Genomic DNA, 16,171 nt, shown 5'->3' on the forward strand with positions numbered 1-16,171 from the left:
CTTCCACCTCCACATTGATACCAGGAATGGCATTTAAAATCAGGGATGAATGGAGTAGCTTAATCTGAAGCCTCCCATCTAGGAAATGCTAAATCAAGTGGCAAAGCTCCTTGTTCATTAACATGTGCCAGTTCACTGGTAGTACTAGGTTGCGTCGCTTGTACAGGACATTGTTCGCTGATTTGGAGACTCTTCTCCAGTAGCGCTATTTGCCTCTCTTGTACTGGCCGTTGTTTTTGAGGATGGACCAGAAAGGCTGCTTGTTTCTGAGCTATCACTGTCGCTGCAACTAAAGCCCTTAAAATCATCATCTGACATTACCTTCTTCGCTGTCAGATCATAAAAGGGCATATGCCGCCTCTACAGTATAAGAGCGACATGCCATTTTATTAATTTTTATATATCTACTGTACATGACAGTATTGGCTATATTTTAGTACAAAATATGTTCCTATAAAATTATATTAACAATACTATATAACTAATTGATCAAATACTTCATAGAACCACTAATAAATGATCGGTAAAACAATTAAGCCCGACCCTGGCTTGAAAGAATATAAATATAGATAAATTGGTATAAGTTGATTATTTAATTATGAATAAACACCTAACCTACCTAACACTAAATCCTAACTAATAAATTGATGGGACTAACTGGAAAAGGGGGGGGGGGGGGGATATTGTTTTGTGCGATTTTTATTTATTTTTTATATATACACATTCTGACAAGATTGCTCACTGACACAGCTCTCGTCAGCAGTGCTTGTTACTGTTTCCTCTGATCGTTCACTGACAGAAGATCAGAGGAGAGAGTAGTTCTCTCTGAGGCAAATCACCTGGGAAAGTTACTACAACAAACTTTCCCAGTGATTTCTTTGGTTCAGGTCCTGATGACGTCAACATCATGCCAGCCAATAAAATAAATCACTGGGAAAGCTTGTTGTAGTAACTTTCTCGGGTGATTTCTTTTATTGGCTGGCATGATGTTGATGTCATCAGGACCTGAAACAATCAGGTCTCGATGAGGTCAGGGGTCACAGCCAGCGGTCTGCACCGGATTCCCCTCATTTAGGTGGGTGTACACAGATCGGGACAAACGTTAGCGCTGCACAAAGCCCAACAAGTACTGACCTTTATCTATAGTCAGCGGTCACAAAGAGGATAAAATCCTGACAGACAAAGCTCATATCTTTTTGCTAAATAATTGTATTATGAAAAATTGTTCATGTATAAATGTGTAGTCTCCTTTCTTGGAGAACCCCTTTAATTCACCATGCTGTATGGATATTACACAGGGTCAGAAAATGTACTAGTGCAGGGGTGCACAAGGTCCTTATTGTAATATTGAACTAATCTGAAGGCCTGCAAAAAATTTAAAGGTATGTTTAAATGAGTACATCAGTAGAACTAAGTTTTGCGTATTTGAGAAGGATTTGGAGAATTTCTACTCCAAAAAATCAACGTGAACACACCCAAACTTATGCTGAGTTTTTGGAGCAGAAACTCAACCAAATACTCCTCATAATCTTAATTAAGTTTTGAAGATTTTCCAGTTTTAACATGAAGCATGTTATGGATTACTACATGATCAGAACCACAGTTAGTACAGGAATACATTACTAAGCTTAGTACAGTGATCAATTGCAGTTTCAGGTCCGCCCCATGTACACTTGCCAATTGTAATAATACATGTTTTTCCATTTTCTTTAATGGCTACTAGTGATGAGCAAGTATGTTCGGTTAACCCTTTCGCCGAGTATACTCGGCCGAGCACCGAGTATTTATAGCGTGCTCGGGCTTTAGGTTTTCATCACTCCTGTGAACATGATTTGCAACTGTTTGACAGAAAAATAGGCATTCCTCACATGTATTAAATCTGTCAAACAGTCGCAAATCATGTTCACCGGAGCAACGAAAACCTAAAGCCCGAGCACGCTATAAATACTCGGTGCTCGGCCGAGTATATTCGGCGAAAGGGTTAACCGAACATACTTGCTCATCACTAATGGCTACATATTACTTAAATATACAGGGTCCAGAGTGGCAAAAATGGGATGAAATACTCCATCATTTGACTGTGCTTTGCCTGAGTTTACAAACTATCATAACAGGTATGTGTTTCCATTGTAACATTTTCCTTACTCAACTTGTCTGTTCTGAAGAGTGTTCTGAAACTTAGAGAAACATCAAAATACCTATTGTATAAATCTGGTTTGTTTCCTGTGTATTTTTCAAATACAATGTTTTATTTCCTTTTAACTTTTTCTTAGAAAAGTAATTACAGTTGGATTGGCTTCAGTAACAAACAAATAATATTTGGGACATACTAAAAAAGATTAAGAAAATGAATATATAAATAGATGAACATAACTTATTATTCAAAAAATAGTTATATAATAAATGAGTCTAAGGGACTCTTTACTCACTGATATTTTTCTAGACAGAGTATAAAGTTATACCTAAATAATCTTATGCCAACATCTGAGCAAGAAAAAAATGTGGATTTTAACTGATTCACGAATAGGTAGCCCCCAGAGGAAGACAATAGAATGAGAAGCATTTAATCTGTAGTGTGACACATCAGAAAAAGTAGTTGGGGTGTGCGTACTGGCTGGAAAAGATCTCCCCGGATCTGTGCTGAATATATTAACATCTGCTCTACAGTCCTGTATGCTGACTAACGTAAATTCTAACCTCAATGGCCTTGATATTGACTCAAGGGGACACATTATCAGCTTAAAAATCCGACGATACCCCTGGCCACTACCATTGCTAAAGGAGATGATAAAAGCCCAGGACCTTTGCCCTGAGATTGGTGTAAGGTAATGGCGTCATCACAGCTTGGGTGATAAAGCTATGGAGTCCAAATTTAGGTATCACCAGTGCACTTTGTCAAAAGGTTTTTTTTTTTTTTTTAAGGTCATAATTAAGCAGTGAAAAAGGTCTGACATTTTCAGGCTTAGTAGGAGGTTTATCTGGTTTTGGGAGGGCAGAAATTGTCACCTCCATTAGATGTAGAGATAGAGCTGGATTGCTGCCAATAACTAAAAAGCCTCAAAATAACTTAAGACTAGGAACAAAAGGTTTTAAGTATTTAAGACCATCCAGTCCAGGAACCTAAGATTTTGTTTAATATAGGTACATATATAACAGAAAAGGGACTAGTGAGGTATTCCAATTGATACTCACTGGCTTTAGGGAGATTTAAAGTCCAGAAAATAACGTATATAAGGAACTTGAGGTTGTGGGATAGAAGGGTCCAGAGCTCAAGTGCACGGATTATAGTAGGTAGTATGCTGCAAATTCAAAAGGTTATACTCGCCAGGTAGATATCTCCACCACCGCTTGTAAAGTTAGATATCCAGAATACCTGTTGGCCAGAGAAGGCAAATATACTTCAAGAAAGCAAAAAAACCCTGGTATCTGTGTTAAAAGGTCTTAGATAATTGTATCCATTTAAATTGTCATAGCAGGACTGTGATACATGTTGATGCATTTCGATTTTGGAGACTGAATCATTCTGATGTGCTACTCCGATCCCTTAAAATCCCTAAAACACTCCCCTTTCTAAGGGCCAGCTCCAGGTTTTTGTGGGCCCTGGGCTCCTTTAACACATGCACAGATACCGCAGAGAAATATGTATGTGTGTATATACAGTACAGACCAAAAGTTTGGACACACCTTCTCATTTAAAGATTTTTCTGTATTTTCACGACTATGAAAATTGTACATTCACACTGAAGGCATCAAAACTATGAATTAACACATGTGGAATTATATACTTAACAAAAAAGTGTGAAACAACTGAAAATATGTCTTATATTCTAGGTTCTTCAAAGTAACCACCTTTTGCTTTGATGACTGCTTTGCACACTCTTGGCATTCTCTTGATGAGCTTCAAGAGGTAGTCACCGGAAAAGGTTTTCACTTCACAGGTGTGCCCTGTCAGGTTTAATAAGTGGGATTTCTTGCATTATAAATGGGGTTGGGACCATCAGTTGTGTTGTGCAGAAGTCAGGTGGATACACAGCTGATAGTCCTACTGAATAGACTGTTAGCTGCTTTTTCTTGCATAATACAAATTCTAAGTAAAGAAAAACTAGTGCCCATCATTACTTTAAGGAATGAAGGTCAGTCAGTCTGAAAAATTGGGCAAACTTTGAAAGTGTCCCCAAGTGCAGTTGCAAAAACCATCAAGCGCTACAAAGAAACTGGCTCACATGAGGACCTCCCCAGGAAAGGAAGACCAAGAGTCACCTCTGCTTCTGAGTCACCAGCCTCAGAAATCGCAGATTAACAGCAGCTCGGATTAGAGACCAGGTCAATGCCACACAGTTCTAGCAGCAGACACATCTCTACAACAACTGTTAAGAGGAGACTTTGTGCAGCAGGCCTTCATGGTAAAATATCTGCTAGGAAACCACTGCTAAGGACAGGCAACAAGCAGAAGAGACTTGTTTGGGCTAAAGAACACAAGGAATGGACATTAGACCCGTGGAAATCTGTGCTTTGGTCTGATGAGTCCAAATTTGAGATCTTTGGTTCCAACCACTGTGTCTTTGTGCGACGCAGAAAAGGTGAACGGATGGACTCTACATGCCTGGTTCCCACCGTGAAGCATGGAGGAGGAGGTGTGATGGTGTGGGGGGGGGTGCTTTGCTGGTGACACTGTTGGGGATTTATTCAAAACTGAAGGCATACTGAACCAGCATGGCTACCACAGCATCTTGCAGTGGCATGCTATTCCATCTGGTTTGCATTTAGTTGGACCATCATTTATTTTTCAACAGGACAATAACCCCAAACACACCTCCAGGCTGTGTAAGGGCTATTTGACCAAGAAGGAGAGTGATGGGGTGCTACGCCAGATGACCAGGCCTCCAGTCACCAGACCTGAACCCAATCGAGATGGTTTGGGGTGAGCTGGACCGCAAGTGCTAATCATCTCTGGGAACTCCCTCAAGATTGTTGGAAGACCATTTCCGGTAACTACCTCTTGAAGCTCATTAAGAGAATGCCAAGAGTGTGCAAAGCAGTCATCAAAGCAAAAGGTGGCTACTTTGAACAACCTAGAATATAAGACATATTTTCAGTTGTTTCACACTTTTTTGTTAAGTATATAATTCCACATGTCTTAATTCATAGTTTTGATGCCTTCAGTGTGAATGTACAATTTTCATAGTCATGAAAATACAGAAATTTCTTTAAATGAGAAGGTGTGTCCAAACTTTTGGTCTGTACTGTATGTGTGTGTATGTGTAATATATATATATCTTACATTACATGAGTGATATCTATTGTAAATTCTACAATAGCTCAGAAAACGGCGAATCCTCGCAGCGCACAGTGCAGACCGGACAGTATAGTCCTCCATACAGTATTATGGACCCCATATATTGTTCCATGCAAAATACTGGTCCCCATATATTGCTCCATGCAAAATACTGGTCCCCATATAACGCTCCGTACAGGATGTCTCCTCTCGTCCCCATATAACGCTCCGTACAGGATGTCACTTGTCACCCCCCTCACCACCACCACCATATAATGCCCCATGCCTATCTCTCTCTATCTCTCTCTGCTCTGGACCCCTCACCCGCGCCGGTGTCTTCCCGCTCTGCGCTGCCTGTGACTGCTCAGGAGAGAGCGCGGTGTAAAGACGTCACTGCACCCTCTGACCTGAGATGTCACAGTGCAGCAGCCACGGAAGAGACCGGAGCTGCTGCGAAGGCACGGGAAGAGGTAAATATTGTGTCGGGGCCCTGAGCCAGCGGGGGCAGCGAGCACCGGCACTGCTCACGGGTCCCATAGCGCGCCAGGGTGCCCGACTGTGAGTGGGCCCCGGCACTTGCCCGGGTACACCGGGTGCTGACGCCGGCCCTGTCAGGAAAGGTATCTGCTTTCTCCAACTTGTGCATGTCTGCGGTGAATATACACCTTGTACACTGCGTCCAGGGCCAAAATTTACTAATTTATTTTGAGGCTTTAAGAAAACCCACTGTAGTTAATATCGAAGTTGGTCATGACTAGGAGAAATTTCCCAATAAAACAATTGTAATACCTTTATCCTTTTTACATCTTCACTTTTAGAATTTAAAAATGGATTTTTTGTTACTCACCATAAAATTGTTTTCTCGTCACCTGCAGGCGCAGGGAAGTGACAGTGACTCCCCGGCGCCTGCGCAATAAAAACTTGCGGCGCAGTGCACAGAGATGGGGCCGGGATGAAGCAAAGCGCGCTCTATGTGAGCGATGCTTTGTGCATGCCCGGAGGTCAGGGCCTGTCACAGGGCCCTGTGAATGTGCAGGGGAGGGGGGGGATATGATTAAGCAGAGAGGCGGGGATTTAGGAGAATAATAAGCACATAAACATGGATTGCTTGTCCCCCACACGTCAAGCCTGTACAAAATAGAATTTATTAAAGTGCTTTTCTCGGCAATCAAACCTCTACTATAGGCCATACAGGTAAGTTTAGATTTACTTTTCTATCACCTGTATGCCCATAGTAGAGGTCTGATATCGCCCATCGGGGTGACACATTCCCTTTAAAGAAGTGGATATAGCACATTTATATGTAAAGAGGAAAAAATGAGTGGATGCTCTGTCCCCCAATGAATGTTGGGAGAAATGGATTTTATGGAAATTCAGTTTTCTTGTCCATGTCATTAAGGGACAAACTTTGGAAAATCCTAAAGGAATCTCTTGGGGTCGTTAGAGGGCAATCATGGACAAAATGCATGCTTCAGGAACAGTAGCCAATCTGGAAGACATTGCAGGATGAAAGTCCTCACCCTAACAAATAATACAAGAAAATTGATCAAACTGTACAGAAATCCATTTAAGCTGATTACAGGAAAAAATGATTTGCGCTCCAATGCAATAAACCATTCCATAAAGGAATAAATTTACCTTTGAGAACTAGGTTTAGAATGTCAGACAGACTGAGGAAGAAACTTGAGAGAATAAAGGACAATGAACCTGGAAACTGGAAGCCAAAAACTTCATGAGGAAGGAAAAAGTGACCAGATGCAAGTAACCTTGCCCTGAAGATCCTGTAAAAAGGGAGTGAAAAATCAAATACCAGATCAAATCCGATAAGGTATATGGGGGAGAAAACAAGCTGATGGAAGAGAGTTCTTAAGGACCACTTCTTAAAGGAAAGGCTATTGTGCGATTGCCAAATTGAAGATGTGAAAAGCAATGTACCACATTCACGCCATCAAATAATAAATTGTGTTCTCAAAAACGAATGCAAAGAAAACTACTTTCTGGATTAAATCCTTTCTTTGGAAGACCTTCAGAAAAGAACACTTGTTCGGTAAAGTTGCAATACTAAGAACAAGGATGTTGTAATTTAAATGGGAAAACCTTGATGGGGGAATAAATCCCAGAAGACTTTTTAGTAAAAGCTGACACCGAGGCGTTGGCAGTTAAGTGAACAGGTAGTATACCTGTCTAGGTAAAAAAAAAAATGCACTGGAAGAAACCATAGGAAGCCCTCTGCTTGAGAATGTGAATAGGTGTTTAGGAATTATAGATACCTAGGTTACTCCTTTTTTGTCATGTTTTTTTGGGACTACATCTATGACATTTTGTTGGTTGACACCGATGTGTTAGAACAAAAAAAAAGTAGGAACAAATCCACTGAAGGTACTGTAAGGTGGCTAATGGTCATAGTCAATGGGAGGTGTGTGTCCCAGAGATGGCTGGTCTCTGTGATGTAGCCTGGAGTGTTTCTCTAGTGCACGCACGCACTAAGGACTAATTGGTGCACCTGGGACCAGGTTACGGGTAGCTAGGAGAGAATGGGCGGGTCCAGCAACCCACATACCTCACCTCTGGGTGTGGTTAACAGCCTATAAAATGGAGGCTGTTTGGCACATGGTCTGTGTTTGGAAGGAGAAGGCCTCCTGGGTGTGGTTGGCTCCAGACTGAGCCAGGATACTGGACATTATTCAGCCTGTGTGCCCACAGAACTGATTAAGCAGACACCTGCTAAGAACAAAGTAAATAAAACAGATATGTGCAAATATTACAGAAGGTGAGATACTCTCCATAAAGTGACAGTCAAGATAAAGAATATTGGAGTGATCTCGCCCATTAGAAGAAAATGGTATTGCATACAGTACAGACCAAAAGTTTGGACACACCTTCTCATTTAAAGATTTGTCTGTATTTTCATGACTATGAAAATTGTGCATTCACACTGAAGGCTTCAAAACTATGAATTAACACATGTGGAATTATATACTTAACAAAAAAGTGTGAAACAACTGAAAATATGTCTTATATTCTAGGTTCTTCAAAGTAGCCACCTTTTGCTTTGATGACTGCTTTGCATACTCTTGGCATTCTCTTAATGAGCTTCAAGAGGTCATCGGAAATGGTCTTCCAACAATCTTGAGGGAGTTCCCAGAGATGCTTAGTACTTGGCCCTTTTGCCTTCACTCTGCGGTCCAGTTCACCCCAAACCATCTCGATTGGGTTCAGGTCTGGTGACTGGAGGCCAGGTCATCTGATATAGCACCCCATCACTCTCCTTTGTGGTCAAATAGCCCTTAGACAGCCTGGAGGTGTGTTTGGGGTCACTGTCCTGTAGAAAAGTAAATGATGGTCCAACTAAATGCAAACCGGATGGAATAGCATGCCGCTGCAAGATGCTGTGGTAGCCATGCTGGTTCAGTATGCTTTCAATTTTGAATAAATCCCCAACAGTGTCACCAGCAAAGCACCCCCACACCATCACACCTCCTCTTCCATGCTTCACGGTGGGAACTAGGCATGTAGAGTCCATCCATTCACCTTTTCTGCATCGCAGAAAGACACTGTGGTTGGAACCAAAGATCTCAAATTTGGACTCATCAGACCAAAGCACAGATTTCCACGGGTCTAATGTCCATTCCTTGTGTTCTTTAGCCCAAACAAGTCTCTTCTGCTTGTTGCCTGTCCTTAGCAGTGGTTTCCTAGCAGATATTTTACCATGAAGGCCTGCTGCACAAAGTCTCCTCTTAACAGTTGTTGAAGAGATGTCTGCTGCTAGAACTCTGTGTGGCATTGACCTGGTCTCTAATCTGAGCTGCTGTTAACCTGCGATTTCTGAGGCTCGTGACTCGGATAAACTTATCCTCAGAAGCAGAGGTGACTCTTTGGTCTTCCTTTCCCGGGGTGGGCCTCATGTGAGCCAGTTTTTGTAGCGCTTGATGGTTTTTGCAACTGCACTTGGGGACACTTTCAAAGTTTTCCCAATTTTTCGCACTGACTGACCTTCATTTCTTAAAGTAATGATGGGCACTCGTTTTTCTTTACTTAACTGCTTTTTTCTTGCCATAATACAAATTCCAACAGTCTATTCAGTAGGACTATCAGCTGTGTATCCACCTGACTTCTGCACAACACAAGTGATGGTCCCAACCCCATTTATAAGGCAAGAAATCCCACTTATTAAACCTGACAGGGCACACCTGTGAAGTGAAAACCATTTCCGGTGACTACCTCTTGAAGCTCATCAAGAGAATGCCAAGAGTGTGCAAAGCAGTCATCAAAGCAAAAGGTGGCTACTTTGAAGAACCTAGAATATAAGACCTATTTTCAGTTGTTTCACACTTTTTTGTTAAGTATATAATTCCACATGTGTTAATTCATAGTTTTGATGCCTTCAGTGTGAATGTACAATTTCCATAGTCATGAAAATACAGAAAAATCTTTAAATGAGAAGGTGTGTCCAAACTTTTGGTCTGTACTGTATATATTATATAATATAAATATATATATAATCTTTTGTTTTTGAGATGAGCAGAATATCACACCATAGACTGGTGTATGCTGTACCTTTGCTTTGACTGTCGGGGCTTTCTTTGGGTGGATTGATAGGTGCATTTTAACAGCTTCTATGATTCCTCTACCGTCTTACAGACACGATTTACTGTTTCTCAGCATGCCCCATTATTACAAGGTGTAAGTTAGTGCATAATTTACACTTTTTCAATCTCAACATCTTGTTTACTAGACCTTACGCAATGTCTCAGTAGTAGAACACCTGGATAATCTTTTGCCTAGCATGTGAAACTGAATTCGTCCCAGAAACATGGTGGAAAACACAAAGCAAAGTGGAAAAAAGTGGCATGTAATGTACCAGAATCTGCAACCTGTTCATTATTCCTTGCACATAACGATTTGGAAATTGTTCATTTGAACTGTTTCCTTCAGTTTGAATAAAGTCTAGAACTTGGTAAACAGTCACAGAAGAGTATGTTCTACCAGAACAATATGCACTAAATGTTTTACTGTCCTCAACAGTATTGACTCTTAGGATTACTACTTCCAATAGGTGGCACTAGAGTTCTAGTCCTCTTCTTCTCTGAAAAGGCAATTTGCATATTTAATTTCCCAACCGAACATGTATTGCGTATAAGTCTCCTCACTTTGACACAGGGCTGTGGAGTCTGAGTCGGTGTCCATTTTGGAGGAGTTGGTATAAAATGGACTGACTCCTAAAATATCTAATAAATTGGGTACAGTAGTTCAATGCTGTTTGTGGGGAATCATTTTTTCATAAGAATTTGAGAAAGTTATGAAATGTCTGTCCTATTGCTGATCTAAGGGTCTAGACTTTTTGCTGAGATTAAGTGATAAATTTACTGTAGCACAGATTAAACATGAGCCATGTATGAGGGAGTCAGTCGTGGAGTTGGAGTAGGTGTCATGGAAATTTGAGGTGGTGGGTTTGGCTTACCGACTCCACAGCCCTGCTTTGACAGGTCAGGACTGGCTTGTCACTCTCCACAAGGAGACACATTACGCCTTAGATCCCTGTCTTAAGCTTCTCACCTAGCCAAATCAAATCTCTTACTTTACACTGATGAGGGGCAACACCCTGAAACACTGTCTTCCAATTGAGATTTGGGTTTGGCTTTTATATTAAGCCATAAGGAAAGGCTCGTTAAAAGGGTTGATATTGACTTTTAGGATTGCTACTTCTAATAGGTGGCACCAGAGTTCAAGTCCTCTTCCTCTTTAAAGAGGTAGTTTGCATATTTCATGTCCTTAGCAAAGCATGTATATTGGTGTAAATGGTGAGTACAGTAGTTGATGATGGCAACCATGTACAATGTCTTGAAAAATATCTATACCCTGTGAACTTTTCCACAATTTTCACGTAACACCCACAAACTTAAATGTGTTTTTATTGCTACTTTCTGTTGGTAGATAACATAAAATCCCAAGTATTTGTGAAGTGTAAAGGAAATGATACATGGTGTTCTAATTATTTTAAAAATATAAATTTGGAAATTGTGACCTTCATTTGTATTCAGTCCCGAGTCAATACTTTGTAGTACTTTAGCTGCAATTACTGTTGTAGGTCTTTGGGGTATGTCTCTACCAGCTTTGCACAGCTAAAGGCTGAAATTTTTGCCCTTTCTTCTTTGCTCTCTAGCTCGGTGAGATAGGATGGAGATGTCTGTGAACAGCAATTTATAGGTCTTGCAACAGATTCTCAATGGCATTTAGGTCTGGACTGTGACTGCACCAAACACATAAATCTGCTTCGATCTAAACCATTCCTTTGTAGCTCTCGCAGTATGTTTAAGGTAATTGTCCTGCTTGAAGGTGAACCTGCACCCCAGTCTCAAGCTTTTTGCAGCCTCTAACAGGTTTACCTCCAGGATTGCCATTTATTTAGCTATATCCATCTTTCCATCAACTATGACCAGCTTCCCTGTCCCAGCTGAAGAAAATCATGCCCACAGTATGAGGCTGACACTATCATGTTGGACGGTGGAAATGTTTTTTTCTGGGTGATGTGCTGTTAGTTTCCCACCACACATAGCGTTTTGCATTTAGCCCAGAAAGTTATACTTCGGTCTCATCTGACCAGAGCACCTTCTTCCACATGCTAGCTAACTAGCTGCTACATGGCTGTGACAAAACAGCTTCTTATCTTAATTAGCCAGGCGTCTATATTTGTTAAGCCGAGTGAAATGCACTGTTGTGTTTGTGTTGACTTGACTTGTGAATGTATGTGTATTTCTGTGGCTGGTCAAAGGACAGACCAGTATTTCTATAACCCTGAATGTTGTCTTCTCTTGGTTCTGAAACAATGATGTTTGTTACTATGCTAATTGCATAGTGTACTAAAGCTAGCTAGATGCTTATTTACAAGAGCCCCTTGCTATAACTATGTTTGAGCATTTAATAAATTTACAATGAGACCTGATCCCTGTGGAATAATACCCTCCCTAACCTTTGCCCTGTGGATGTGTACTTGAAAGAACCAATGTGAACTATTTAAGTAACATATGCCTCTGTAGCAGGCAGATTTGAAACAGGGAATCAAATATCAGAAAAGTTTTCAGGACATCAGATTGGTAGCATGGCTTTACCCACAGAGACACAGATTTGGATTCTATATGTTTCCGGCCTAATGGTACATGGCCCTGACTGGAAGGATATGGATCTGCTCCATTGACCATCAGAGAACCCATGGAGACATTCGGAGAAGCCAGATTGGGACCAGTTGGTTATCTGGCCTCATGGAAACTCTGAGGCCAGAGTGGGACCCTTGGGTCTCCTGGCCATGTACCTTGATGAACTGCCAGCTTCGTTAGCTTGCCGCTACTTCCTCTCTGTGGGGGCCCTCCAATAGTGGGGGGCCGCTGGTTGAGGTAGTTGGCCTTGGAAGTCTGAAAGTCGCAGCTGGTACATCCCAGATGTGCCAGCAGAAGGGTGAGACTGTAATGTTGCACCATCTTGGGTATTTTCTAGGACTGTTTTGTGTTTATTGTCCGTTTGGTGGTTCAACAAAGTATTATCACACTGTTTTACCCTCACTTTGTGTTGTCTGAGTAGTATTACACCCACGGAAGACCCAGAGTCTTAACCATGGCTTTTTGAAAACTGCAATTGGGACGACTTTTGGCTCTAATTCATAAGTGCCAAATTCTGGCCCGTGGGCCAAATCTGGCCCATAGGATGGTTATATTTGGCCCACAACACGAGAACCACCACCTCTATGTGGGGCCATTATTCTGTATGGAGGATAATGGGGGGTGGCCATTATTCTGTATGGAGGACTATGTGGGGCCCATCATACTGTATACTGGTTGGCCCGCGACTTTGTCCAAGTCTTTCATTTTTGCATTGTTTGACATCACCGCTCTAATTGGTGATTTCCTTGCTAAGATGTCCGTTTAGGTGGATGGCCATGTAGGTATGCAATTGAGTCATTTTGGATGATGGATTGAACAGAACAGCTGTAGTTATGAGACATTTGACCCAGGTGGACTCAATTTACTAACTAAATGACTTCTGGAAGCTATTGGTCACAGATTGTAGTTGGGTGTATCCTACTACTGGGGCTGAATACAAATGCATGTCATAATTTTCAGATTTATGTTTTAAAAATGATTAGAAAACAATGTTTTCCATTACACTTCACAAATGCTGGCTCCTTGTTGACATATTGCATAAACCCCTCTAAATCAGCCTGCAGCAATCATAAATACTTTGCTTTCATATAAATGTTTTAATGTAGCTGTAAACAAGAACAGACCTTTTCTTGCAGATCACTTACGAACCCCTGTTATAGACCGCACAGATGAAATTCTGAAGAGACCACAAAGTCTATTAGATCTTTCCGGGGGCATCACTGAATCAGAAGTGGATAGTTCGCTCACACTCTTCAAGCAACGGACTTCTCTAGAAGCTGAGCCTTCTGCCGCTCTTCTGAATAGACTCTTTCTCTTGCGATCGTTGCTATTTACAGCTGTTAAAAGGTTTAGTTAGAAAAATATCCTGGTCATTAGTTTTTATCGGAAGTTCCCAAACCGAAGGTAAATGTCCTCAGTTTTAATAAATTTTAGACGTTGGTAGTTTTAATCTGTAGTGGCTGCAGGATTCGGCACTGTAGTTTGGCACTTTGTTTTTGTATATAGGTTTTGAATTGTACACAACTTTACATGTATTTGTAAGAATAATTTGCTTAAAAAGGGTACGTTTTGTAATAAGATATTTGGATTTTGAGTAACTGTGTTCATTCTTTTTACTAGAAAAATAAGTATTTGGGCTTATTGATACAAATTAACCTGCAGTTTGTGGCAGAGGCATACTGTAATGCTGGGAATTCATGTTAAAATTTATTTTTGGTGAGAAACTGGTCATTGAGTGGATTATTTCCCCACTTATTAAGAAGCCACAAGCAATCAAAGAATTAGAGCAGCAGCTCTTAACTTTATGGGCTCGTAGATGTTGTAGCCTTCCATTCTTAGCTATGCAAGTACAGATCTGCACTAATGCACTTTCTATAACAGATCCATTCACACAGCATTTTTGCCCATTCATTGATTATATTTGGACGTGCATCGGAACCCCCCATCAAAACGGGTTTTAGACGTATGCGCCTATGGGGGCCAGAGAATATAACAGTAGTGGCAGTGAATGTGTTCTCTGTCATCCATCATTTTTGGCAGGTACTGAGATGCAGTCTACTAAGTCTGGGTGTCCACCTCCAGTAAAGCGTATACTTCTGAAAATGATGCATGTAAGATCAAACGTCTGTCGGCTCACATGTCCGAATCACGCCAGCCACAACAAGACATGAATGTGGGCAAAAATGCTGTGTGAAAGCACCCTTACAGAAATCCCAGTGCTTACTATTTGAGTGAAACTCCAGGGCAGCACGGTGGCTCAGCCTTGCAGCACTGGGGTCCTGGGTTCAAATCCCATCAAGGACAACATCTACAAGGAGTTTGTATGGGTTTCCTCCAGGTTCTACGTTTTTTTCCCACACTCCAAAGACATACTGATAGGGAATCTAGACTGTAAACCCCAATGGGGAGAGTGCTGATAATTTATGTAAAGCGCTGTGGAATTAATGGCACTTTATATACTGTGCAGACCAAAAGTTTGGACACATCTTCTCATTTAAAGATTTTTCTGTATTTTCATGACTATGAAAATTGTACATTCACACTGAAGGCATCAAAACTATGAATTAACACATGGGGAATTATATACTTAACAAAAAAGTGTGAAACAACTGAAAATATGTCTTATATTCTAGGTTCTTCAAAGTAGCCACCTTTTGCTTTGACTGCTTTGCACACTCTTGGCATTCTCTTGATGAGCTTCAACAGGTAGTCACCCGAAATGGCTTTCACTTCACAGGTGTGCCCTGTCAGGTTTAATAAGTGGGATTTCTTGCCTTATAAATGGGGTTGGGACCATCAGTTGTGTTGTGCAGAAGTCTGGTGGAAACACAGCTGATAGTCCTACTGAATAGACTGTTAGCTGCTTTTTTTTCTTGCCATAATACAAATTCTAAGTAGAGAAAAACGAGTAGCCATCATTACTTTGAGAAATGAAGGTCAGTTAGTGCGAAAAATTGGGAAAAACTTTGAAAGTGTCCCCAAGTGCAGTTACAAAAACCATCAAGCGCTACAAAGAAACTGGCTCACATGAGGACTGCCCCAGGAAAGGAAGACCAAGAGTCACCTCTGCTTCTGAGAAGAAGTTGATCAGAGTCACCAGCCTCAGAAATCGCAGGTTAACAGCAGCTCAGATTAGAGACCAGGTCAATGCCACACAGAGTTCTAGCAGCAGACACATCTCTACAACAACTGTTAAGAGGAGACTTTGTGCAGCAGGCCTTCATGGTAAAATAGCTGCTAGGAAACCACTGCTAAGGACAGGCAACAAGCAGAAGAGACTTGTTTGGGCTAAAGAACACAAGGAATGGACATTAGACCAGTGGAAATCTGTGTGCTTTGGTCTGATGAGTCCAAATTTGAGATCTTTGGTTCCAACCACCGTGTCTTTGTGCGACACAGAAAAGGTGAACGGATGGACTCTACATGCCTGGTTCCCACCGTGAAGCATGGAGGAGGAGGTGTGATGGTGCTTTGATGTTGATGCTGTTGGGGATTTATTCAAAATTGAAGGCATACTGAACCAGCATGGCTACCACAGCATCTTGCAGCGGCATGCTATTCCATCCGGTTTGCGTTTAGTTGGACCATCATTTATTTTTCAACAGGACAATGACCCCAAACACACCTCCAGGCTGTGTAAGGGCTATTTGACCAAGAAGGAGAGTGATGGGGTGCTACGGCAGATGACCTGGCCTCCAAGTCACCAGACCTGAACCCAATCAAGATTGTTTGGGGTGAGCTG

The 16,171-nt window shown here is 41.4% G+C and overlaps 1 protein-coding gene across 4 annotated transcripts in view; it reads left to right on the plus strand.

Moving 5' to 3' along the window:
* SIMC1 (SUMO interacting motifs containing 1) overlaps nt 1–14,027 on the plus strand; it is a 94,358-nt gene extending 80,331 nt beyond the window's left edge. For 2 of the 4 annotated variants that reach the window (XM_073651154.1, XM_073651155.1), the window contains 2 exons: nt 2,036–2,114; nt 13,566–14,027. In XM_073651154.1, the coding sequence (XP_073507255.1) occupies nt 2,036–2,114; nt 13,566–13,786 (300 nt within the window). In that variant the 3' untranslated portion in view covers nt 13,787–14,027. Of the gene's footprint in view, nt 1–2,035; nt 2,115–13,551 lie in introns of all 4 variants that reach the window. The other 2 variants (XM_073651156.1, XM_073651157.1) reach the window with 2 other exon arrangements.
* Nucleotides 14,028–16,171: the final 2,144 nt, after the last annotated feature.

Source organism: Phyllobates terribilis, unplaced genomic scaffold (genome assembly GCF_046119375.1).
Source record: "Phyllobates terribilis strain yellow unplaced genomic scaffold, ASM4611937v1 Scaffold_11__3_contigs__length_659146591, whole genome shotgun sequence".
NCBI classification, from domain to species: domain Eukaryota; kingdom Metazoa; phylum Chordata; class Amphibia; order Anura; family Dendrobatidae; genus Phyllobates; species Phyllobates terribilis.